Consider the following 27,322-nt stretch of genomic DNA (forward strand, 5'->3'; position numbering starts at 1 on the left):
CTTAAATCCCCTTGTCATCAATCCCTGCTCCTACTGCCACACTCTTATTCCATTGGATGGTGTGCCTTTTAAAACCAATTTTGCAAATAAGTACCACCTCTTCCCATCTTGCCTCCAAGTTCCATAAAATTTCCAGCAATTAATGATTTCTATGATGGACCACATTTTTTATGGTACAAGTAAGCTTTTATTAGAAGAAAAGAAAAGTTAGATATACACTCCATTGGTGGTGGGATTCACCACCTAGCATAAAGAGTATTCAGCAACTGGTAGCAATATCAGTATTCAAATTCCTTCTTGATCAATATTTATCTTCAAGTTGCGCCTGCTTCTCTCTTACAAAAACTCAGCAAACAGTGAATGATACTATGCTCCATAAAATTCTAGCCTTCTTGCTCCTCCTATCCTCAGCTACAAAGAAAAATTGTCTTTGCATCAGATGGACTTGATTTCTAACTATTAAAATATCAAAGAAGAAATCCTGTGTAAATTCTTCCCAATTACATTGAATATATAAATGTCTAATTCCACCAAGTTGTGACCGAGGATGACAAGAAGCGCTCTTGAGCTCACCAATTGTCTAACTATTTAATTCCTCAAAAAATATATAAGTGTCTAACATTTTCCTCTTGTCTCTTACACATCACACGAATACTTGGAAGCTGATGACCTCTGCCTTCCAGATGATCCAAAGATAGAATACTCTCTAATGCTGTAAGCCATGCAAAAGCTTGAATTCTAGTGACCAATTCAATTTCAGCTTCAGCCATTAAGGATCTCAGAACCTCCTTTTTAACTTATTCACTAAAAGGCAATGCAACAAGTCATTCTGTTCAGCCACTTAAGCTGTTACCAAATGATCCCTTGTACTGAAAGATGGAGTCAGCAATTTAGCGTCAAGACAAATTGTCTCAATGTTCACTTTGCAGTTGTAGTTTAATGTAAAATTGGGTTGTTTTTGTTTACTATTATTTGAAGCAGAATATCTGATTAGTTGTTTTTGTTTTTTTGGTTTGGTTTTGAAGGAAATAGGAGAAAGAGAAGGGAAATATTATTCCATAAATGTTCCACTGAAGGATGGAATAGATGATGCCGGCTTCACTCGACTTTTCAAAACTGTAATTTGTAATTATGAATATTTTGAGTTCTATTTTCTTACATGGTTATGGTTGTTTTTGACAAAGTAATTGTAGATTTTTCTTACAATAAATACTCCAACCATGTAGATTATTGCCAAGGTTGTTGAAACATATCTGCCAGGTGTAATAGTTCTGCAATGTGGGGCTGATTCACTAGCTTCTGACCGCTTGGGCTGCTTTAACCTCTCAATTGATGGTGCTACTCTACGTGAAATTTATTCTCTATTTATCATTTACTTCAGAGTGAAGTGCTGAGCTTTGTTTCACGTTTCTGGTCTTTGCTACACTTGTTGAAATTGATTTATCTCTAATCCTGACATTTTGAGGGTGCAAAAATCTTTTTTCCAACAGGGCATTCCGAATGTGTAAGATTTGTGAAGAAATTTAATTTGCCTTTATTGGTAAGATTATGCCAATTACAGTTGCTTGATAAAGTTATCCATTTAGCATATTGTGTTGAACCTTGGTTTATTGCAGGTTACTGGAGGCGGAGGATACACAAAAGAGAATGTGGCTCGTTGCTGGGCTGTTGAAACTGGGGTTCTTTTAGATACAGAGCTTCCTAATGGTAAGTTGAAACTTGAAATATGATTTTTCCAAATTCTCTTCGGATTTGCATGGTATTTATAGAGTGAATGTGCCTTTGGCATTTTGTATCTACTCTTAATATTTGTGTTGAGTGATTTGTTTCAAGTTTCTTGAATGTTATATAATATGGTTATCCATTTTTTTTGATCAATAACAGTAACTTTTATTAAAAATATTAAAGAGAGATACAGTATAAAAGGAGAGGTAAAACCACTTAACCCTCCCTAACAATAAGGATCATATTACAACGCAACCCAAAAAAGGTTTGCTCTTCCCACCCCTTGTTTGGCAAAAAAATCTGCCAAAGAATTGGCACACCTATTGGCCCATTTAACCTGAATTTGCATGTTTCAAGTAATCTGGTTAATTTTTTTTTTCATTCGAGAACTTCCACAAAATAGAATCTTTCTCCTGCAACCAGTTAACTGCCAGCCTTGAATCTCCTTCCACCAACAAATTTTTGATGTTCAACTGCTTGGCTCTTTTGATCCCTTGCAATGCTGCCAAAATTTCAGCTCTCAATGAATCCCCCCAGCTTATAGGTGCTGAGAACATGGCAATAATTCGACCTTCTTCATCCCGAAACACTCCACCTATACCTGAAGGACCTGGATTTCCTTCACTGCTACCATCAAAGTTTAATTTAATGTATCCCGAAGCTGGTGGAGTCCAAGCTGGATTGGGAGAAGAAGTCAAGGGAGCAGACCTAGCCACTTCTTCCCACTTTCGAATGATGTCTCCTGCTGAACAGCCTTCAAATATCTTCATAGACTTGACCCAATGAACCACCCTAACATATATTGATTCAATGATGGCTTCCTTGCTTTTTTCTTTCTCATGAAAAGTTCTTTGATTTAATTCCTCCCACACACTCCAGCAGACAACTGCTCTAGCACATCTCCACAAGAGTTTACCTCTCTTTTTTAAACCCCTCACTGATGTAATACTAAATAAGCCCTGCACACTTTGAGGAGGAGTCCATCTGCAACCAAAAAGAGAGAAAGGCCAAACCCAGATTTTTGAAACAAAGGGGCAAGAAACTAATAAGTGATAATAGTTCTCACCATTCTTCTTGCATAAGATGCACCAGTGCGGGGATAAACACCGATTAGGCCTTTTCTTTTGAAGTAGGTCACAAGTGTTACACTTTTCTAGGATAGCTTCCCAACAAAAGGCATCTACTCTGGGAGGAATTGGTCTACCCCAAACTTCTGAGACTAGGAAAGGAGAACCAAGGATCAGATTGGACTGTGTTAATTTTTTGAAAAAAGATGAGCAAGATAAAGTACCCGACAGAACAAGAGAGCACACCCTACTGTCCACTCTAGAGGGGTTAATAACTATCTCCTCCAGAATCTTAAGCAAGTTAGAGATGGAGTCCAATTCAGAATCTCTGAGAGCCCTTCTAAAACCCAGATTCCAATTAACTGCGGAATCAGACAAAGTAAGAAAGGTAGCAGGCTCATTTTTAAACATTGAGAGGGAAAACAGAGAGGGGAACTGCTCTTTCAAAGGAATGTTTGCCACCCAAATATGTTCCCAGAATCTCACAGACATACCAGAATAAAGATCATACCTGATAAAAGGAAGAAATGAAGGAAGGATGGCATGAATATGTTCCCCGTGTCCCAGCCGTCTGCCTCTTGCCCGTGAATACTTAGGATTGTTTTAGCCCACAAATTCTCCCTTTCTTTATTCAATCTCCATAACCATTTCCCCAAAGAGCTTCATTCTTCTTCTTTAAGTTACCCACACCCAGACCACCATCACTTTTTGCTTTTGTAACCAAGCCCCACCTAACTCTATGGTCCCTTTTCTCCTCCCCTGGTTCTTGTAAGAAACCCCTCATTAATTTATCCAAAATCCTACATACTCCCTTGGGAATCCTAAACACAGACAGAAAGTAAATTGGGAAATTTGCCAAGGTTGGCTTAATCAGAGTTATCCTGCCACCCAGAGATAGGTAGTTTTTCTTCCAAGAGGCTAGCCTTTTTGTGAATCTATCAATCATTGGGTTCCAAAAGCTCCTCTTGGTAGGGTTATCCCCTAGTGGAAGCCCCAAATATTTCAATGGCCATTGAGCAATCTCACAACCCAAAACTTGGGCCCTTTCTTCCACCTCTCTAACACTCATATTAATGCCAATCACACAACTCTTATCAAAGTTTACTTTTAGGTTAGTCACTTGTTCAAACACCTTGATCACCATCTTTAAATTACTAACCCACCTAATTTCCTCCCCACCTCAAAATATAATTGTGTCATCAGCAAATTGTAAATGAGTGACCGGAACCCTGTCCCTCCCAACTCTCCAATCATTTACCAATCTTCTAGCATCTGCTTTCTCATTAAGCCTCCCTAACACTTCAGCAATCAAGGTAAATAGGAAGGGGGAGAGGGGGTTGCCTAATACCCTTAGTAGCTGGAAAATGATCTGTTACCTTGCCATTCACCAGTATAGAATAGTGGCACGTTTTCATACACCCTTTTATCCACTTTCACCTCCTCTGCCCAAAACCAATAGACTCACATACTTCTTGCAATAAGGACCAATCAACCAAATCATAAGCATTTTCCAGATCCAATTTGCATACCAGCACCTTGATTAGGGGATATGATTGTGGGAAGCACCTCTCTAATTCTTTGGGATAGCACCTTAGCAATGATCTTAAGGGTCTAAACTCTTTAGGGTGACAAGCTCTCTCCTTTTTTGGAATTAAGGCAATAAAGGTCAAGTTCAGGCCTGGATTTATCACCCCTCCTTCAAAGAATTCTGAGAAAACACTTTGGATATCAACCTTAATTATCTCCTAGCAATATTGGTAAAAAGCCATCGTAAAACCATCAGGGCTCGGGGCATTAGATCTATCCATAGAGAAAATGGCCTCCCTTATTTCTTCCAAATCAAACTCTCTTTCCAACCACTCAATCAAATCATCGGGGAGCCTAGGCCAATCCAACCCATTGATCCTTAATCTCTCATTTACAGGCCTTCTGAATATAGATTTGAAGTATTCCACAAAGGCCCCGACAATCTCATTCTGTATGGTTAAATTGTACCATCAACCACCAACTTAGATATGGAGTTTTTCTTTCTTCTGCCATTAGTTATAGCACTGAAGAATTTTGTATTCCTATCTCCCTCTTTCACCCATTGGTATCTAGATTTTTGCCTCAAATTAATTTCTTCTTTAAAAATTGTATCCTCCAGATTTTTCCTCAACTCCCACCTCACCTCTGTCTTTTTCCCCAAAACATCCCTGTTCTTCCTTTGCATCTATTTCCTTGATCTGGCTTATCAACCGTTGCTTCCTTTCTTCTATCCTCCCAAAGGTGAAGAGTATTCCACTCCTTAATTTTGACTTTCAGCTCTTTTAGTTTCCAGTGGAACTTCATTCCTGCCCAGTTTGCCCTCGAGTTAATTTCATTCCACCACTGCTTCACTTTCTCTTTAAAATCTGGATGCAGAAACCACATATTTTCAAATCTAAAGGGGGAAGAACCACTATTTCCAAAATCTGCCTTGCTTAGCATAATTGGCCAATGGTCAGAGGTAACTCTCGGCAAGGCCCTTGACACCAAATCTCCCCAGTGCTCTTCCCAACCTGTGGTAAATAAGAATCTGTCTAGTTTGGAGCAAATTGGATCATCTTGGAGATTAGACCAGGTGAATTTATAATGTGAGAGGTTCAGTTCCTTGAGTTCAAAGGCATTGATAAACTCGTTAAAACTTTCTCATACTTGTAGTACTCCTTTGAAGTCCCCTCCTAAACACCAAGGCCCATCTCACAGACCTCTAATGTCTTCCAACTCATCCCACAGATCATTCCCTTGCTTGTAGCCAGTAGGGCCATAGACATTAGTTAAGACCCATTCAAACCCATTTGTCACTTGCTTGAATTTGATAGAAACTGAGAATCTTCCCTATAATTCTTCCACTCCCTCCAACACTTCATCCTTCCACAAAGTGACTATCCCTCCAGATGAGCCCCAAGATGGACTCATTACCCAACTCAATCCATTTGCTCTCCACACACTTCTAGCCCACCTTTTATCAATAGTCATGAGTTTAGATTCCTGGATTAAAAAAATATCTGGGTTCTCTTTCCTTAGGACCTCCTTTATTAAAGCTCTCTTTCTTACATTCTCCAAGCCTCTCACTAAATTCTTCCCCTACCCTTCCTCTCACTAAATTCTTTATCCCCCTCCACATCCAATTTCAGCTTCTCAACTTCACTTAGCCTTCTTTTCCTCCTTTTTCCAGCTTCATTTTTAATCTCCAAATACCTTTTCAGCTCATTCAGATTTTTCACTTTGCACCCTAGCTTTTCAACAAATTAAGCTAGAGAGTCCTCTTTTTCATCTCCCTTTTTAGTCTGTATATGTCCATCCTCTCTGTGCCTCTTGCTTTCCTTCTCCTGCTCCACCCTTCCTTCAACTATTTTGGATTCACTGTTCTTCCTCTCTACCACCCCTTCCTGCTCCAATTCCACCCTAGTCAAATTATCCAGCTCATTTATTATTAAGTTCCACATCCTCAGCTCCCTCTCACCCCCTCCTGTATCCCCCCACCAACACCACCTCTATGAGCTTCTAATCCAAGGGCCATTCGGCAAGGAAGCAGGACTGGAATCTGGGAGACAAACATCAAGAGCAGAGCGGGTGTTAGTAACCAAATCCGAAAACACAGCAATACCTGGGTCTAGAAGGATTGGACAATCAACAATCTGTTGGGTTTGACCAGTCAGCACCAGAGGATGACTTTGCAGGCCACAACCTAGACTTAATTCACCCTTGTCAGTACTTCTGAGGCTCTGCCGTTCATCCCCACCTGATATATCCATGTTTGAGATCTGGTGATTAACCGCTGTCTTCCGGCTAGTTCCTTGCCCCTCATTCAAATTCTGGCTTGAATCCTTCTCACCTGAGGTTCGATTTTCCTCCCTTGCATCCAGGTGGCACTCGGCTTCGTTAATCATCCGACTGTCTGTAGATGGTTTCAGCACTTCGTTAACATCTTCTGCCTTCTGAACGAAAAGAATAGCTGTGCTAAATGTGTCTTCCAGCTGTTCTTTACAGTCATCAGTCTGGGTCCCTGCTTCCCAATCCGTCTCTATGTCATCCTCTGATAGATCACAGCTTACCTAGCCGTCATCTTCTCCTTCAAATTCCTCTCTACGATTCCTGGAGTATCTGGGATTTGGTTTGTCTTCTCCCCTCTTCTCTTGGTCGCCTTCTCTAGGTTTAACAATTGGAAGCCATCGCATGTTCTGCCTTAATGTGTTCTGTCCACCATCGAACTGTACACTTGCAGCTGGTTTCGGCGCCTGTGGGGAAGAAGATAGACCCTTACTAAGGTCTACCAACTCCACCTTTGATACCCGACACACGTGACCACTTAAAGAGTCACATGAACCGCAAGTAACACCAATAGTCTTCTTGCGGTTCGACCCAGACCGACCCAGTATTAGTCCGATCGGGTCCGATCGGGTCGTATGGTGTTCCAAACCTGCTCTAAATCGGCCCCTCCCCTGGTCTGACCGAGTTCCCCATTTGACCAGTTCTGCATAGGACGGACCAGCTACAGTGTTTCGTTTATTTTTAAAATTAAATTTATTTGAAACCTTTTCCATTAAAGATGCTCGGCTTCCCATACTTGACTTTTCAGCTTCCGAAGAAAATTTCTTCTCTTCTCAAGAAAAGGCTTCCTCCCCAGAAATGTTGTCGACGTGTCCATACGTATTCTCCTTCTTCTCGCCAAGTGTGACCCACCTCGCCACATCATCATCTGCTTGGAGCTTCTCCCTCCTATACCACTGTGACGCTTCAACTTCTGAGAGAACCCAGATCTTGTACCAGTAACCTTCTGTGCACAGATGGAGTGTTCTTGGCACGGCTTGCGGCTTCAAACCTGCTACCCTTAGATTGACTGTTCTCAAGTCTAAGGTCTTGCACGACAAGAGAACACCCCCCATTGTCAGAACTAACTTCTCCAGGATGGATTTTTGCCATAAATGAAAGGGTAGGCCCAACAGTTTCAGTTTGAAGCTCCCATCGACAGAGGTCACCTCATTAGCCATTGGTCACCAATTTTCGATTCTCACGACTCCTTCCTTTGTTTCCAAAATGGTAAATTCAACCGTTTCCTCTCCCACATCTAGTACTGCTTTATTTTCACTGAAAGGTATTAGAATAACAGTCCGGTGAAGCCTGAGTTTCTTCGTCACCTCCTCTAATAACCCTTTCCAATTTTTGACCTTTTTCATCGTAAAGAGGATTACTTTCTTCTCCCATTCTCCTTTCTCCCCTACCTCTGAAATTTTTGGTTCTGATATTGTGAATGCCACCGTTGGGTTATCTTGACTTTCAGCTGGCTCTTCTAAACCCAACTTTTCCAGCTTCTTCCTTCTTTCAATCATTTCCTCCTTCTTGCTGTGTCCACTGTCTACCTTCTCTGCCTGTGTCTTCACCGTCATCGACTCAGTCTCTTATGTAGTATGTTAGCCATCTCAGTCCATCCTGCTTCTTGTCGCCTTCAGGAATGATGATGGTTTGCTTCTTTTTCTCGAACTTTTCCTCCAATGTTACAAACCAGCCTTTGGCATTTTTCCTTCTCTCCGCAACATACTCTCTCCACGGTTGTCTGAATGAAGCAATCCAGGACTCACACCAGCTTACATGGACTGCTCCATCCAGAAAACTTTGAAACCAAGGCACAGCTTCGCCCACTAGCAGAATCGTTCCTCTCCTGCCTTCTCTTATCTTTATCGTGAGATCCTTTTGGTAGAAGATCTCCACCATAAGTTTCTCTTTCCTTTCCACTCTCAGAGTTTTTCTCCACTTACCGACGGGTGAGAAACCTTTGGACTCCATACCTCGCATAGAAGTGAGCCAATGGTCTTTGACTACTTATTCAATATTGTCATCTTCAAGTCATGCATATTTCTCAATATAAGAACTTTATACCAACAGTTCCAATAATGTGGTTATCCATTGGAACTATTGGATATCAAAATTTTCTATTACCTTTTTTTCCATAATCCATGGCAAGGGGACATTTGAATGGAACAAAATGTGGGGCAATCTTTAAGAAACACATCCATAAAATCAATATTAATGGAGATGAGGATGTTGAGATGAATATTTAGAAAGTAGAAATAATAGGTATAGAAATGGGTGTATTTGTGGGAATCTAGTGTGTAACCCCAATATGTGATAAAATGGGGAGAAGTGGACCAAGATGGTTTTGCCATGTGCATAGAAGACCAAGGAAGAAGTGATTTCATCCAAGTTGATAAAAGAGCCAAGTCAAAAAGGACAGTGGTTGGTGTAGTAATAGATGATTCTATAGAGGTAATGATACTTGATAAAGTGGAATAGTATAACATAATTCATTAGCCAAGTCATTTTTTTAAACCTGAAAAGAAAATTCATTAAAAAAGGAAAAAGGAATCGCCTGCAAACAAAATAACAAAACAGAATTGCTAGGGAGGAGAAATAAAATAAGCCATCCAAGATACAAGATGAAACTGCCACAATATCTCCCCAATTGTTCCTCAAACCTTCCTGGAAACTTGAATAAATTCTAGAGATGATGAAATCCAAACTGCAACCTATATGTTAACATTTTGCTGAGTATATCGTAGAATGTAGATTCCAGAACGGTACCTGTCTATTTAGATTTCTGATTGGAGAAGCTAAAGCTTTCTTGGGCAATCTGAACTGCTCATTCAGATGGGTGTCAATGTGTTCAAAAGGTTGCCTTATTAGATTTTCTCTCCTTCCATGCAATCAGTAGAAAGCCTTAAGTACAATGGAGATCCAGTGGATGCTGGGATGATCAGGGGCAAATTTGTGGTTTTCTTTTGAGGGGATGAGGGGATGGAAGGGGAAGGACTAACACTATTTAAGGAGGCATCAATCATGAGTTTGCTAAGGGCATTTCTAAATTCCAATTCACATGTTCTTTCTGCCTTTTTGGACATTGATTGTGCAGACTACATTGCATAATCAAACAATTTTCTTTCAATACCAATAAAGATCTCAAATGACATATTTTACCCCAAGCTTCCATTCCATTCTGGATCTTGTAACTGGTGGTCTGTGCTTGTCTCTCATTTCAAGTGAGACTATGACATATTGGCCTTTTCAGTTAATATATTTTTATAATCCATGCAGGTTAGTGTTTTGTGAAGAATTTCACATAATTTATTTGTGTTACACTATATTCTGAAAACTCTATTCTTTTCTTTTATTTTCTTACAGAAATACCAGATAATGCATATATTGAATATTTTGCCCCAGAATACTCATTGAAGATTCCAACTGGAAACATGGTAGGCAATTTTTTCCCCATGAAGTCATTGGAATGAAATGCTTTACAATTTTAATCTTACTCCCCTCCACCTGTTGTTTGAGGGTAAATAAGATTTGGGCACATCCCACTATTTATGAAGGGGGAATGCTCATAATGATTAGCCAAAAGATACATGTTTTATAAGACAATGATACTCCTATGTATTATTGATTTTTATCAATATGAACAAGGGTTTCTTTGTCTTTTCACGGGGGACATGCCTGGTCTATAAAAATGGGATGTGCCCTAATCAATTCTCCAAAAAAATTTTGGAAAATAATTTGACTTTATTGTGTACAAAAGTTGGGGTTAACATTTGTACTTGGGATACGATGAGATTGACTTTCTTTTAAGATAGTTTGCTAATGACATCTTAACTCATTACTTTTTTTATTGTTGGAGCAGGACAACTTAAATAGCAAGTCCTATCTTGGCACAATCAAAATGCAAGTGTTGGAAAATTTACGTTGTATCCAACATGCTCCAAGTGTACAAATGCAAGAGGTAAATTTGTGTATGACGAGGTTGAAAATATTCAATTTCTTTATTGTGTTTTCATTCTCCTTTTTTTCTATCATCTTTTTATTCATGGTTTTTTGCATTTTTTGGCTGGCAAAATGTGATATACCAAAAGCAAACTCCATTTACAAAATGTATGGAATTAAAGAGCATCATTCTTAGGTAAATGCGATGTTCCTTAATTAATGTTAAAAACTATGGATATTTTGGAAGAGTTCCCAATTGCTTGTTTGGCTGATCTTGCCATGTTTCGTGGTTCTTGGTATTGGCATCAACTTAGGAACATTGCATTTACCCAAGAATGTGATGGGTTCTTGGTGCAATGAATAATTTGATGTCTTATACTTGCCACCCCCCACCCCAATAAAAAAAAGAAGAGACAATTAATACTTATCTCTATTTGCAAAAAATGGATTATATGAGGTTTATTGTATCATGATGTCTGATGAACTTATCCATCTTCAGATGTTATTTATGGCTGAAAACTCCAGTTAAGAGAGAAAAAGCAGTATGAGTTTGCCATAATTAAAGAGAATGAGAGGAATTTCATTACTCGGTTGCAATGAAAAATCAATTTCTTTTCGCCAATTAGTTCCATTTCACCTCCAAACAGCACAAAACAAACTTCTTGAAAAGATATAAGAAAATGAACTGAGATCGAGTAATCCTTTACAAGGGCTGAACTTTTAGCATTACAACTTGCAAGGGTTGAGATTGAGAAATCTTCAACTAGAGGATTATTGTGGTAGAAGGAGACTTCAAGGTGATGATTGGTTGGGTTAAAAATGACAATTTAGGATCTTGTCTGTCTGCTAGCCAATATTTTGGCTAGACAAGGAGTGCAAAGAAATGAGTATTGGGGACTTATTCTCCTAGAAAACTGTGTGGAAATTGTAAATAGGGGTGAAGAGGTTTAGGTGGCTGGATCCAACCCAAGTCTATGTAAGGGTTCCTAGGCACACTTTTGTCTACTTGTACAAACAATAAAGTTTGATTTTTACTGGTAAAAAAGAAAAGGAAGAAATAAAAGGAGAGATAATCCCTAGAATCATTTATAGGGTTCCTAAAGACCACTTTAAGGCATCTATATAAGGGTTCCTAGAACCATTCTAGGAATTATACTTGGATGTAGTTGCATCATACAATTCAAGTTTACAGCAACATGTAATCTAATTTCATTCTCTTTATCATTCATGAGATTAAAAGAGTTTAAGGAAGCAGTTAGTGTGGGCTGGTTGCTTGGTCTTGGATTTGGAAGTCTAAGGTACCCTTTCGTTTTCTTTGTGTGGCTGGTTGGGAGAGGAAGGATTCGGAGTGGGGATACCTTAGCTAGGAGGGGTGTAATATTGAATGCTAGCTGTAGTCAGTGTGGGCTGTCTGATGAGACTGTTCACCACCTGCTCATGCACTGCCCTATCGTGGAAAAACCCAAGAAAAGCAGATTTGAATGGCACCCAAAATGAAAGTAAAACAGGGATGAGGAGAAGCAAGCATAGAGAACACATAGATTTATGTGGTTCGACTTATAGCCTACGTCCACAGGTGAAGGAGCAGAAATCCACTTTGTAGTCAGCAGGAGAAGAAATACAGAGTTGTGCACTCACAACCTTACTCACAGAAACCCTAAACCCCAAATACACCCAATGTCTCCCTCTTCTCTCACAAGACAAAGACTAAGTATACAAGAGAGAAAACCCCCGAAATACACAATTCTTCATATTCGGTTTGGACCTATAATCTGAATATGGATCAGGTCCATACCGCGGCCCAAGCCCTACGCTTCCATCACAAACACAATTCTTCATATTCGGTTTGGACCTATAATCTGAATCTGTAGTACCAATCTTCTTCACAATGCTATCTCTTTGTTGTACAACATCACGAATAAAATGGTACCGCACATCAATGTGTTTCGTCCTCTCATGGTACATTTGATCCTTGGTTAGATGAATAACACTCTGACTATCACAATAGATGACAGTTGCCTTTGGACCCAAATTGAGTTCACCAAACAAACCTCTTAACCCAATAGCTTCTTTAATTAACTCAATTACTACTATATACTCGGCCTTAGTAGTAGATAAAGCAACTGTAGACAGTAAAGTAGCTTTTCAACTAACAACACAACCGCCAATAGGAAATACGTAACCTGTGAGTGACCATCTCCTGTCAGCATAATTTGAATCAACATAACCCATTAAACTGTCATTGCTCCTCCTAAACTCCAAACAAGAATCTGATGTTCCTTTCAAGTATCTGAGAATCCACTTCATAGTCTTCACTACCTTCCAATGTGTATTGTTAGGACATGACATATATATGCTCACCACACTAACTACATGTGAAATGTCAGGTCGTGTGCAAACCATAGCATACATAATACTCCAAACTGCACTGGAATAAGGAACATCCTACGTATATCTTTCTTCTACATTTGTCTGTGGTGATAAATTAGTTGAAAGTCTGAAGTGTGCTGCAAGAGGAGTACTTACTGGTTTAGCATCTTTCATGCCAAAATGCTCTAAAACCTTCTCAACATACTTCTGTTGTGTCAAATACAACTTCCCTACTTTTTGGTCCCTTTGAATCTCCATGCCAAGAATTTTCTTTGCTGCACCCAAATCTTCCATTTCAAACTCACCACTCAACTATGTTTTTAATCTGTTGATCTTAGTTAGTTCTCTTGCTGCAATAAGCATATCATCAACATAAAGCAACAACTAAACAAAAGAATTTGCAAGTTTCCTGAAATAAACACAACTATCATACTTGCATATGGAATACCCAAGAGCCACCATAAAAAGAGTTAAATCTTCTATACCATTGTCTAGGAGACTGTTTTAAGCCATACAAAGATTTTTTTTATTGATAAAAAAAGATATATTTTTTTTTTAACAAGCAAACATGGTCTTCCTTCCCTTCAACAACAAACCCTTTGGTTGATGCATATAAATCTGTTCATCAAGTTTTTCATGCAAGAAAGTAGTTTTAACATCTAACTGTTTTAATTCCAAATTATGCATGGCAAATAAAGTAAGAAAAACATGAATGGAGCTATGTCTAACAACTGGTGAGAAAACATCATTAAAATCAGCACCTTGTACCTGATTGTAGCCTTTTGCAACCATTCATGCCTCATATCTAGCATCCTCTACACTTGGAGTACCTTCTTTCCTTTTGAAAACCCATTTGCATCCAACAATCTTCTTTCCTTTAGGTGGTCTTACCAACTCTCAAGTCTGGTTCTTATCCAAGAATTCAATCTCTTCATGCATAGCTGTCAACCACTTAGCAGAATCAACAAATGAGATAGCTTCTGCCCAAGTATTAGGTTCTGCAACATCAACATTCTCTGCAACTGACAATGCATAGGCAACCAGACCAGCATAACCATATCTTTGAGGTAGTTTAACCTCTCTCCTTGTTTTGCCTCTAGCAATAGAATATTGCTCCTCTTCTTCCTCTTGTACAAATTCATCTATCTCAATAGAAATGGGCACCTAGACTAATGTAAACTGAGGTGAAGAAGAACTTTTAACTTCTAACTCCACCTCCTTTCTTGAACCTTATGCATCACAAGAAATGGAAGACTCCTTTATCGGGTGAAGCATAACAGACTCATAAAAAGTAACATCTTTGCCAACTATGAATTTTGTTGATTTAGGACCAGGACACCACAATTTGTATCCCTTCACACCTAAAACATAACCAAGAAATATCCACTTCTTGGCCCTAGGCTCAAGCTTGCCTTCATTAACATGTGCAAATGTTGGACAACCAAATATTTTCAAATTTGAATAGTCAGGAGGGTTGCTAGACCATACCTCTTCTGGAGTCTTACACTTAATGGCAGTAGATGGAGCTTAATTTACTAGGTGACAAGCCATATTAATTGCTTCCGCCCAACAATCCTTTGAGAGACTAGCATTTGACAACTTGCACCTTGGTCTCTCTAGTAGAGTTCTGTTCATATGTTCTGTAACTCCATTTTGTTGTGGTGTTTTGACAACAGTATGGTGCCTTACAATGCCTTCATTTTTGTAGAACTCATTAAATTCATTTTCACAAAACTCTAAACCATTATCTGTTCTCAACTACTTGACATGCTTTCCTATTTGCTTTTCAAGTAATATTTTCCATTGTTTAAAAGTCACAAATACATCATTCTTATGCTTCAGAAAATAAACCCATACCTTCTTGGAGTAGTCATTGATGACGATAAGGAGATATCGAGCACCACCCTTTGATGGAACTTGTGAAGGTCCCCATATGTCTAAGTGAACATAATCCAAAATGCCCTTCGTCCTGTGAATGACTGTACTGAAGTTGGTTCTTTTTTGCTTCCCGAAAACACAATGTTTACAAAAGTCAAGCTTTCATGTACTTTGGCCACAAAGAAGATGACCTCTCCTGCTTAATACAATCAGTCCCCTTTCACTCATATGTCCTAGTCTCATGTGCCATAACTTGGTGGTGTTAGACTTAGATAGGGATGAGGTAAAAATTGCAACTGAACCTGTGATAGTAGTACCTTATAGCACATACTGACTTCCTATCCTCATGCCTTTCATCATAACAAGAGTACCCTTACTGACTTTCAAAATTCCACCTTCAGCTGAATACTTACACCCATTAGCATCTAGAGTGCTAAGAGAGATGAGAATTTTCTTTAAGCTCGGTACATGCCGTACGTTTGCCAATGTTTTCGCAACACCATCATGCATTCTGATTCGAATTGTTCCTTTTCCCATAGTTTTATAGTAGGCATTATTACCCATCAATACAAATTCACCATTAATAGATTCATAGGTGGAGAACCAGTCCCTGTTGGGACACTTTTGGTAGGAACAACCCGAACGCAGAATCCATTCATCCTTGGATTTGGTTCTGTCATCTTTCACTAAGAGAACATCAACATTCTCATCCTCAGCCACACTAGCCTCTGCAAAGTTTTTTTTTTTTTTTTTTTTTTTTTTTTTTTTTTTTTCTGCATTCTGGGTTTGTTTTTCAACATGTAACATTTTGTATTAATGTGCCCTTTCTTGTGACAATAGTTGCAGGTCAAGTTCTTATGTCTAGACTTAGGTTTACTATTTGAGCCCATATCCTTAGACCTTCCTCTTGCAAGCAATCTAGAGTCCTGACTATCACCCCTATTTATGGTCAAGTCTTTATTATTCACTTCTTTAGAGAGTAATGATTTTTTATCATCCTCTGTACTAATGGTGTCTCTTCCATAGATGAGAGACTCTCTGAAAGACTTATATGAGGGTGGTAAGGAACAAAGTAACAAAAGGGCTTGGTCTTCATCTTCAACCTTAACATTAATATTTTGCAAATCCATGATAATAGAGTTAAATTCATCAATATGAGATTCGATATGTGTACCTTCATCCATATAAAACAGGAATAGTTGTTACTTTAAGTAGAGCTTATTGGCAAGAGATTTTGACATGTATAGAGACTCCAACTTCAGCCACAAACCCGTAGCGGTCTTCTCAAGAACAACTTCCCATAGAACTTCGTTTGATAGAAGCAACTGAATCGTGATTAGGGCTTTAATATCTAACTCCTCCCAGTCTTCTTCACTCATAGTTGTAGGTTTCTTCTTCTTCCTGTTCAGAGCTTTGTGCAGTTCGTCTTGTCCCAAAATGGCATGCATCTTCACTTGCCAAATATTGAAACCGGTGCTACCATCAAACTTCTCAATACCAAACTTCATTGATGACATTGCAAGTGCCAAACGAAAAAAAATAGTTCTCTGATACCAGTTTGTCACAAAAAAACCTAAGAAAAGCATATTCGAGTGGCACCCAAAGTGAAAGTAAAATAGAGATTAAGAGAAGCAAAAATAGAGAACACACAAATTTACGTGGTTCAGCTTATAGCCTACATCCATGGGTGAAGGAGGAGCAGAAACCCACTATTTAGTCAGCAATGGAGAAGAAATACAGAGTTGTGTACTCACAACCTCACTCACAGAAACCCTAAACCCCAAATACACCCAATGTCTCCCTTTTCTCTCACAAGACAAAGACTAAGTATACAAGAGGGAAAACCCCCGAAATACATAACAATTAAATTTTATTAAATTTTCGTATTCGGTTCAGCCCAAGCCCTACACTTCCACCACAAACCACTATTAAATTTTGCCTTCGGGTTTTTCTCAAATTAATTCGGAGTGTATTCATGAAGCGGGTTGCTACAAACAATTCAAGACACAAACATAACATGCCCCTTTACGTACCAGGTCTGGTTCCATTTCTTCAAGTTGTTTTAAATAAAATGGGTTCTTCCCTCTTCCTTGGTCGAGCTGCTATCTTCTTGGAGAGTGGGCCTATTCTTTAGCAAAGGGGCGTTTCTGTGGAGTTGCCTTTCCATCTGTTGGGCAAATGGTTGTTGAGAAGATGGGTCGGCATTTTAATGAAATCTGTGGAAATTGAGGATAGTCATGTTTCTAATCGTTGGACTTCCCTTATTTTTTTATTTTATTTTATTGTATAGGAGCTGAATTTATATGCTATGTATACATACAGGCACACCTTCATTGAACCATCTATAAAAAAAGTGTTTTGACCATCTATAAAAAAAGGTTTTATCTAGAGCTTCAATGGGTTGTGTCTATCTAACAGAACTGAAGTTACCAAACGGACCAGACCAATTATGTCAGTTCTGTTTCTGTGGTTTTTTCCCAATTAATAACTGGATTGGAACCAATTCTTGCTGTTTCAAACCATTTCAGACCCAAACCAAATACATAGTTAACAAATAAAAGGCTCCTAGTTTTCTTGTAATTTTTGTTATATGTGTTGAGTTGGGCCGATTTCTAGTTATCGGGCCCAGTTATTTATTTCTTATTTTTAAGTTGTTAAGTTAGGATGTTGTTGGGCTTTAGGCCTATCAGTTTATGTTTTTAAGTTGTAACTGTTCAGCTACTTAAGTAACCGCCCTACTAAGGGCATTCTTGTAATCTCTTATTCTTTTAAGTTGAGTTTATAATACAAAGAGAGGTTGGCGGCCAGAACTAATTCAATTCTGGTTGACATCCTACTCCTTTTCTTCTCCTCTTTTCTTCTCTATTGCTGAAACTCTTCACCTTCTTCTTCTTTCTCTTCACAAGGAATTTATCCAAAACTACAATTAGTGATTTCTACTTGGTATTAGAGAAGGCCAAAGGTTCCTTGAGCTGTTCTATCATGCAACCCTAGATCGGCCGACTGAATGGTGACTTAAGAGGCTGATTGAATATCTCAGGTAAGCCCAGTTTTTAGATTTTTTGGTGGATCTGTTTGCCCTATAGCTGGTCTAGGGTTTCCCATCAAAATCAGGAGAAACTTGAGAAAGTGGGAGATTTTGTTTCTATTGGACTCTTCAATTTTGACCTAGGAAGTGGCGCCCTAATTTTTTAGGGTTCCTTGGAGTTTTCTGGGGGGTGGTTCAAGTCTTACCTGTTTTGGAGGTTTCTAGAGAGAGCGACTGCCTCTTCTCTCTCTTATCCCGTCCTGCAGAAAAGGAATCTTTTGTGGGAGGGCCATATAGGGCACCAGAAGGGTGTCGTTGGTACCAAAAGTGATTTATTTGACATTCTTGCATATTACAATAACCTTCTACCCCCTTTTTGATAATTATGGACGGTAACGGAGTTGAAAACAAGCTCGGGAGTGAAATAGAACCAGTGAGAGGTGTCAGAGACCTTTTTGGGGTTGGAACCATTACTACAATTAAGTTGGATGGTTCAAATTACTTGGAATGGTCACAATCTGCAAAGATGGCTATTGGTGCTCGTGGGAAGTTAGCGTATAGCTTTGGTGAAGAAGTGAAACCCAAAACTAACATCTCTCGGTGGGTACAGGAAAACTATATGGTGATAACTTGGCTGTGTAATTTGATGCTGCCCCATATAAGTAAATTTTTTTGTGGGCAAATACAACTAAGGAAATATGGGATGGGGTTACAGAAGCCTATTCATAGAGGGAGGATGTTGCTTGGGCTTATTAGTTGAGAAATCGGATTATTGCTACAAGACAAGGAGATAGACCTATTGCTGTTTACTTTTCAACCTTAAAACCCTGTGGTAGGAGATTGACCATCTGGAGACAGTTGTTTGGGAAACCACTAAGGATGCAGCTGCCTATCAGAAGCTCCTAGAGAAGTATAGGGTTTTTGAATTTTTTGTTGGCCTTAATCCCGAGTATGATATTGCAAGACAACACATTGTTTCCAAGGACAATGTTACTCTCTCCCAGGCATATGCCTTTGTGTTAGGGGAAGAGAGCAGGAGAAATGTGATGATAAAAAAGGATTTGATTTGTGACTACTGTAAGAAGCCTAAACACACAAGAGATACTTGTTGGAAGCTTCATCCTCATCTGGTGCCAAGTAGACTCAAAAACAAGAATGGAAATGCTCACGTGGTAGTCACTAGTGACATGCCGGCCCCTCCCACTGTAGCTACTCTAGAGTCTGTTGCAGCTACTGTAGTGAGGGCTGAAGTTAAGAGATATGGGCAGTTCCTAAATCTACGGGATACAATCGGTTCTAATTCAGTAACAGATGGACAACCAGGTACAGGTGGTTCTGGTGGAGCACACTCTACTTTCTTTGCTCACACATGTAGTTCACATGCCATTGCAAATTATGTTTCTACTACAGGTAAGGAGGGGCCTCTTTGGATTATAGATTCTGGAGCCTCAGAGCACATGACCCATAGTTCCACTATCTTTTCCTCTTACCAGCTTTGTTCTGGCAGAGACAGAGTCTCCACAACTGATGGATCTCATGTTCCCATTGTTGGGAAGGGGTCTGTCAAGATTAATGATTCCATTTCCCTTCCCTCTGACCTTAATGTTCCCAGATTGAGTACTAACCTGTTATCTGTTAGTAGTTTGACTAAGAACCTGAACTATTCAGTAATTTTATCTCCTGGTCATTGTATTTTGTAGGATTTGGATTCAAAGAGGACGATTGGGAGTGGTCGTGAAGTGAATGGGATCTACCTCCTGGTGTGCTTCCTCCTCATCAAGGTCATCATGTCAGTAGGGACAGTGAGGCAGGGTCTCTGAGTCAGATTATGCTTTTTGGCATAATCATTTAGGTCATCTGTTCTTTTCTTCTTTGAGTTTCTTGTTTCCAAAGCTTTTTGAGTCTATAAAGTCTAGAGTGTGAAGGTTGTCAACTTAGAAAACATTGTAGACATTCCTTTAAAGCTAGTAATAGAAGATGTTAGTTTCCCTTTGATGTTATTCATTCTGATGTGTGGGGCCTTATCATGTTCCTTCTATGGGTGGTTATCGATATATTCTCTTATTTGTGGATGATTTTTCTCGATATTCTTGGATTTACTTAATGAGATCGCGAGACGAGGTACCATCTTTGGTAAGGAAATTTCATCAGATGGTGCTAAAATAGTTTGGGATACGAATAAAGGTGTTCAAATTAGACAATGCCAGGAAATATTTTGAAAAATATCTTGCTTCGTATCTGTTAGAATATGGTATTGTCCATCAGAGCAGTTGTTCCTACAGTCCATAGCAGAATGGTGTTGCAGAAAGGAAGAACAGGCACATTGTTGAGATTGCAAGAAGCATGATGATCACATCTACAGTTCCAGTTCGTTTTTGGGGTGATGCAGTTCTCAAAGCAGTCTTTTTGATTAACAGGTTGCCCTCCCGTGTACTTGGATTCAGCACCCCATTCAGTCTCCTTTTTTCTGAGGGGGAGATGTTCCATATTCCTTTCAGAGTGTTTGGGTGTGTTTGCTTTGCACATATTCTTGGTCCTCATCGTCCGAAGTTTGATCCGGAGGCAAAGAAGTGTCTTCCTTGGATGTGCAGAAAATCAGAAAGGGTACTGCTGCTATGATCTAGTCTCTGGGAGTCGGTATGTTACTATGGATGCCACCTTTTTTGAATCCACATCCTTCTCGAAGAATCCTTCTTAGGGGGAGTGTTTTGGGGAAGTGAGTGAGCAGTCTATCCCTCTTTCGATTCCAGTTCCTGTGTCCACTCCTGTGTCTGATCCTCCTATGTCACCGACCTTACCACCTCCCTTGCGTCCTGCTTCTCAGCGTTACTCACGATAGAGACTTCACAGGGAGGTTGATTCCAATGCAGCAGAACTCACATCACTTTCTGCCAGTTCCTTAGAGACTCCAGTTTTAGTTGACATGGATTCAAGTATTCCTCTTGATCCTTCTACTGTTTCAGTTTCCATTGATTCTACTGATCCCATTACATATAACCTGAACCTTCCTATTGCTCATTGTATTTCACAATACTTATCCTATGGGTGTCAGCGAGGCTCTCTCCAAACTTGAGTGGAAGACAGCTATGCAGGAAGAAATGGAAGCCTTAATTAAGAATAAAACATGGGAAATTGTGGATCTATCTGAGGGCAAGGAGATTGTTGGATGCAAATGGGCTTACATAGTCAAATATAAGGCAGATGGAAGTATACAAAGGTATGAGGCCAGACTTGTTGCAAAAGGGTACACACAGACCTATGGCATTGATTACTTAGAAACCTTTGCATTAGTTGCAAAGATGACTTTTGTTCGAATACTTCTTTCTCTTGTTGTCGCATACTCTTGGCCCTTGTTTCAACTTGATGTGAAGAATGCTTTCCTAAATGGAGATCTGCAAGAGGAAGTGTATATGGATCTTCCTGTTGGTTTCTGTAGTGATGCTGAAAAGGGAAAGGTATGCAGACTTAAGAAGCCACTTTATGGTTTAAAGCAGTCACCCAGAGCATGGTTTGACAGGTTCAGGAAGGCTTTGGTTGCTTTTGGCTACTCTCAAACTCAATCTAACCATACCTTGTTTGTGAAGCGGAGGGGATCCGTGGTGTTAGTCGTAATTGTTTATGTGGATGATATTGTTGTCATAGGGAATGACCTGAGTGAGATTGACAGTTTGAAGAAGAATCTACACAGGGAATTTGAAATTAAGGATCTTGGAGAGCTTAAGTACTTGGGCATTGAAGTTGCAAGATCAAAACATGGAATCTTCATTTCTCAGAGGAAGTATGTTCTAGATCTTCTACAAGAAACAGGGAAACTTGGAACAAAGGCAGTCAATATTCCTATTGATTAGAATCACAGAATTAATGCATCAGAAGGTGAGCTGGTAAAGGACATTGGGAGATATTAGAGACTTGTGGGGCGGTTGCTGTATTTGTGTATGACAAGACCAAACATCTCCTGTGTAGTGAGCGTGGTGAGTCAATACATGCATGCCCCACGAGTCCAGCAGTGGGAGGCTATTGACAGGATTCTTGTTTATCTGAAGGTATACCCAGGCAGAGACATACTATTTGCTGATCATGGACAGTTAAAGCTAGAGGCTTATACAAATGCTGATTGAGCATGATGCCTTGATGGCAGGAGATCTACTTCAGGAGTTTGCACCCTTGTTGGGGGTAACCTAGTCTCGTGGAAAAGTAAGAAACAAATAGTGGTGGCAAGATCAAGTGCAAAAGCAGAATACAGGGCCATGGCACATGGAGTTTCAGAGCTTCTCTGGATCCGTTCCTTGTTAGGAGAGATTGATGTAAAGTCAGAAGAACCTATGATGTTGTACTGTGATAATCAGGCAGCAATTAACATTGCCCATAACCCAGCTCAACATGATTGGACAAAGCACATTGAAGTGGATAGACACTTCATTAGAGAAATGGCGACTTTTGGGGAAGTTTGTCTCCCATACATTTCTTCTGATCTGCAGCTTGCTGATGTTCTCACAAAAGGTGTTGCAAGAAACAAGCTGGAGCATGATCTATGCAAGTTAGAAATGTGTGACATTTACTCCCAACTTGAGGGGGAGTGTTGAGTTGGGCCGATTTCTAGTTATTGGGCCCAGTTATTTATTTCTTATTTTTAAGTTGTTAAGTTAGGATGTTGTTGGGGTTTAGGCCCTTTAGTTTATGTTTTTAAGTTGTAACTGTTCAGGTACTCAAGTAGCCGCCCTACTAAGGCATTCTTGTAATTTCTTATTCTTTTAAGTTGAGTATATAATACAACGAGAGGTTGGCAGCCAGAACTAATTCAATTTTGGTTGACATCCTACTCCTTTTCTTCTCTACCGCTGAAACTCTTCACCTTCTTCTTCTTCTTCTTCTTTCTCTTCACAAGGAATTTATCTAAAACTACAATCAGTGATTTCTACTATATGCATGTCCAAAAGGGTAAATTTCATAAATAGAATATAAGATAATTTTGGTTAAAAATACTTATTTTATGAACTATAAACAATTTACTATTTTTCTATCATTTTTATTAAGGTTATATTATCAAAAATAAAATTGTTATTATCATAGGTAATTATAGATATCAAGTACAATTGCATCAGACAGACCCAATTGTTCCGATTAATAAATGGGATGGTTCTGGATCTATTATATGTAACCAATTATTAATTGGTTCAGGACTGGTACACCCTGTCCTGATCCAGACTCAACCATTTGACAACTTTAGTTTTATTATCTTAATAAAAATAAAATTCATATATATGATACAACACCTTCCATAAAGGGATAGGCTAACAAGTAGTAATAACACATAGAGCACACTAGCACAGTGCAAATATCCCTAGCAAGAGAAGGGTTCCAAGGGATAATCTTGTGTAGGGTAATCCAGGAATGGGATGAGAATGCAAGGAGTATCTTAAGCGAGAAAATAGGGGTGATCAGCAATATACAGGGGGGGTTGGATGTATATTACCTGTTTATGGCTGCTTGTTGTACAGGGATTTCTCTTTTTGGTGATAAATTAATAAAATAAATACTTTCTTTACCCCTTCCCCCCCCAAAAAAAAATGCTGTTTTCTTTGTACCTATGGTTGTGGATGGTTGGATCTTCTTACTCATCTCAATAAGATCTTTCTACTGTTAACCATAAAAAAAGGGAAGCTATCTCGTTTGGGATGCTCCCCAATTCAAAGATTCCCTCAAGCAAACCCTAAAAATTCTATTATAACTGTTTATGCTTACATAGGATTGGACATTCTGATTGCCCTAATAGACCAAAGGATTCTTTGGTCCATTCGGGAAGAAAGGAATGCTAGTATTTTTAAAAGGAAAAAGCTATCTATGGAAGCTATTATTGAAAACTTTTCCATTAGAGTTGTGTATTGTTTTTAACTTTTGGACATTTTTCTTCTCTACTTGAAGGATGATATCCTTAGGGGATGGTTAATTGTTGCTTGTTTATCTTCAACCAGGGCCTAAACACAAAAGGAGAAGTGTTGTAAGACTCAGACTGGACTGGATGGTTGGTTGAACTAGTGATCTGGTGATCCAGTAACCTTTCTAGGTCCTAGTCAAATCACAGTTTTCACAATTACAATGGGCTAACCACCTGGTTAATCATTAAAACCATGACCCAGTGAGCATTCTGGTTTCGTGTCCATTACTCCAGTCCAAGTCTTACAACATTGAAACGGAGTGGAACCCACCAGCTTTGAATCAGGCTATGATCAATTGGGTGCAGTTTGGGGAATTCAGGTTCGTCAGGTATTGTGATATGATTATATTCAGGTTGCAATGGTGTTGGGGACTCCACTACAGCATAATTGACAGCTGTACTCCACGGCATAAAGTTGGGTAAAACCATAAAATTCTGAACATGAGTAACATGGTGGTGGAAGGAGATTCCAAGACTAGTGAGCTGGCTAAAGAATGACACCCGAGGGACTTGGCAATACGGGCATATGCTGAGAGAAATCAAGCACAGAGCAAGGGAGTTGGTTGTTTCAGTTATTTGGGTACCTAGATCAGCAAACTGTATGGCTGATTCATTTTCAAAGCATGGGGCTTATAGGGAAAGAATGTATTGGGTGTAAAAAATGAAAATTATGAGTAATAGTTGTATAGCAAAGTAATAGTAGGGGTTAGGTGGTGAAGGCCAGCCCAAAATGGGGAACCAAGGTTCTTTTTTTTTTCCTCTACATACTATTCTTTTATCACATTCAATGAAGTTCGTTGTTAGCAATAAAAACACTCTTCTGACTAAAAATAACTCTCTGAAAGTACCTATAGTTTACAATGACCCAAAACCAACAAGCAAGGTGCCAATTGGCTGGTCGGTATGGTCTCCTGCTGGTTGTAGCTGAGACTTGGAATCTAATCGCGCCTGCAGCAGGGTTGGTGGGGTCTATGGGTTTGGGGGATGTGCTACCTCCTGTTGTGTAGCCCCATGGAGCAAAATAAATAAATAAAAAAGAACATCTAAAGGAGATTATCATGGTCAAATCCACACAATTAAATAAAATGTCAAAAAATAAAAAAGCAAAAGAAATACAAGGAGCTATTATTTGATTTTGATCCCTCAACAAGGGTTAAGGGACCCCATCGTTATCATTACATTTCTAGAGTGGATTTTATGCAAAAGACTAATTCTCTGTAGCAGGTATATCAAAGTAGTTGCTTGTTGCAGTTTTATGATCCCTACATGGACCTACCAGTTCATGTAGTCACATTCTTCATGAGCCATAGCCCTCAACTTGGTCCGGTCTGTGATCCTAATGATTGGTTTCTTTTTTCAGGACTTGTTGTTTCATGCTTTCTTACTGATAATCTAGTATCTGATTTTTCATTTGAAATTGAATCTTGACCTACCAATTGGTGGATCTTGTCTTGGGTTGCTTTCTCACCTTAGTTTCCGATCCTAACTGTCTAATAAATAACTGGCCTATTTCTGGATATGGTTGGAGGTACTTATTTTCTGGATGTGGCTTGTCTGTGTCACCCCATCAATGATATTACCCCTTTGATCCCCAGAGGAGAAAAGGAGGAAGGGGCAAACGAAGGAGAAGAGATAAAAGAGCCATAGCCATACAAAGGCTGCATTTGGCAGGACTTACCTCCTTTTTGCAGTTAAAAACTCTGTGTTCATAGGGGCATTTTAACTGCAAAAAGGATGTAAGTCCTTAAAAAGGAATGCCAAATGCAGCATAAATAGTTTGCAGCAAAAGTATGAAAAAAGAATATGCAATGTTTTTGCCAATGGTGGCTGACAAATTATGTCCATGGTTGTTGCAGGTTCCACCTGATTTCTACATCCCTGATTTTGATGAAGATGAGCAGAATCCTGATGAACGGGTGGATCGTAAGTGATATGTCACTATTACTTGCTATTTTAGTGCATAGAATTCTCTCTGCCAATATGCATTGGACAGAAACTCCTATTCATAGAGCATGGATCTCCTGAAAGCAAAAATTCTGTAACACGCTGAGAGCATGTCATCCAATCGCATATTGAGAATATCTCCTGTACTTGTATGTTGAATTAATGGGGAGATATTACCTATCTACAGTTGGATTCTGTGCTCTCAGGGTGTGTACATGAGTTTTGCTTTCAGGAGATCCTGCCTACCATTCATATGGAAATTTATTGCCTATTTCCCTTGTTGTTGACCTCTGAATACTTGTATTTCAGAGCATACTCAAGACAAGCAGATCCAACGAGATGATGAATATTATGAGGGTGACAATGATAATGATCACATGGATGATACATAATATTTCCAGTTGCATAATTTTAGTTACATCTTCAATTTTTTTAGGGGATAGATTTTTGATTTACTGGGAGAAGTTATTTGAGACCAAAATCTGGTCAGAGATCTTTTTTTCCTCTATTGTAAATACTGTGCTCCATTCACGTCATTTTCATGTAAAACACAATATATCATATGGATGTTCCGTATAGTAGGGATTCGAACTGAACCTTCATGTGTTCCATGTGTCTGTGCATATGTAAAACTGTTTTATCTCGTACCACTTTCATTAAGGTGATCATTTAGGCCGTAAATGAACTTGGTTAAAAACACTATGCATATGATTCATGTTTTGTTGTTTGAATAGTGACTGGATTGCAGAGTTAAGTCTACAGACTGAATGATTGGTTAGATAATGCATTAAATTACATAATCAACCAATCATCCAGTCTATGGACTTAACTCTGCAATCCAGTCACTATTAAAAAAAAAAAAACAAAATACATAGTGCCCTTGGGAGGGCTTTTACACAACTTCTGGGGTTGCAAGGTAGGCCCCAGACGGAAAGCCATGAAGCTGTGTTTGATGAAAAACCTGAAAAGCCAAAGAAGGATTATATGAGCTGCAAATTCAACTTTCTAGTGAAGCTATTTTCAGTGGATTCTCAGAAGTGGTTCTGTGAAGCAGCTCAATCAGCGCTGAAGCCCTCCCAAACGGGAGACCTGCTTCTAGCTTAATGTATGTGAGAAGGATCAGGACTGGAGATTCGGTCAAGGCAAGTCCATGCCTACACCATGCCAACATCCTCTTGCAACCTTTCATCAGCAATATCTTCCCACTGTAAAAGCTGTTTGAACGGGTGTTGCCCTCACTGAAGCTGAACTCGGGGCTGATCCTTTTAGTAGAACCTGCCTAAAGAGATGTTCTACAACAAACTTTCGTATGATATAATGATTGCAATTGAGTAATTAGGTGTGTTATTTTGGATAATGGAAAAGCTGCCTAGAGCTTCAGAGATTTTCAAATCAGATGGCCAAGAATTACCTATGGTACTGGTCCTTGGTAAATACTGAGATCCATTAAGTTGAGCTAGGTCCCTATTTCGGCTCAGCTTTTTGAACCATGGTTTAAAGTATCTATGAGTTGCGGCCAACTGATACTACATTAATTTCTATATGTTTATTTTAAGGATTAATTATTTAAATATACCTTATGGTTTGACCAAACTACTT

The 27,322-nt window shown here is 39.2% G+C and overlaps 1 protein-coding gene across 1 annotated transcript in view; it reads left to right on the forward strand.

Moving 5' to 3' along the window:
• The window catches only part of LOC148871118 (histone deacetylase 9-like), a 68,682-nt gene extending 42,363 nt beyond the window's left edge, over positions 1-26,319 (forward strand). The window contains exons 7-14 of the mRNA XM_088970917.1: positions 1,026-1,118; positions 1,227-1,335; positions 1,491-1,540; positions 1,617-1,707; positions 9,993-10,063; positions 10,489-10,587; positions 25,636-25,702; positions 26,033-26,319. Coding sequence (XP_088827043.1) covers positions 1,026-1,118; positions 1,227-1,335; positions 1,491-1,540; positions 1,617-1,707; positions 9,993-10,063; positions 10,489-10,587; positions 25,636-25,702; positions 26,033-26,115 — 663 coding nt within the window. The 3' untranslated portion in view covers positions 26,116-26,319. The remainder of the gene's footprint in view (positions 1-1,025; positions 1,119-1,226; positions 1,336-1,490; positions 1,541-1,616; positions 1,708-9,992; positions 10,064-10,488; positions 10,588-25,635; positions 25,703-26,032) is intronic.
• The last annotated feature ends 1,003 nt before the right edge of the window (positions 26,320-27,322 follow it).

The sequence above is a fragment of the Nelumbo lutea genome, chromosome 2, assembly GCF_056320005.1.
Source record: "Nelumbo lutea isolate HS-2025 chromosome 2, American lotus-T2T, whole genome shotgun sequence".
NCBI lineage: Eukaryota > Viridiplantae > Streptophyta > Magnoliopsida > Proteales > Nelumbonaceae > Nelumbo > Nelumbo lutea.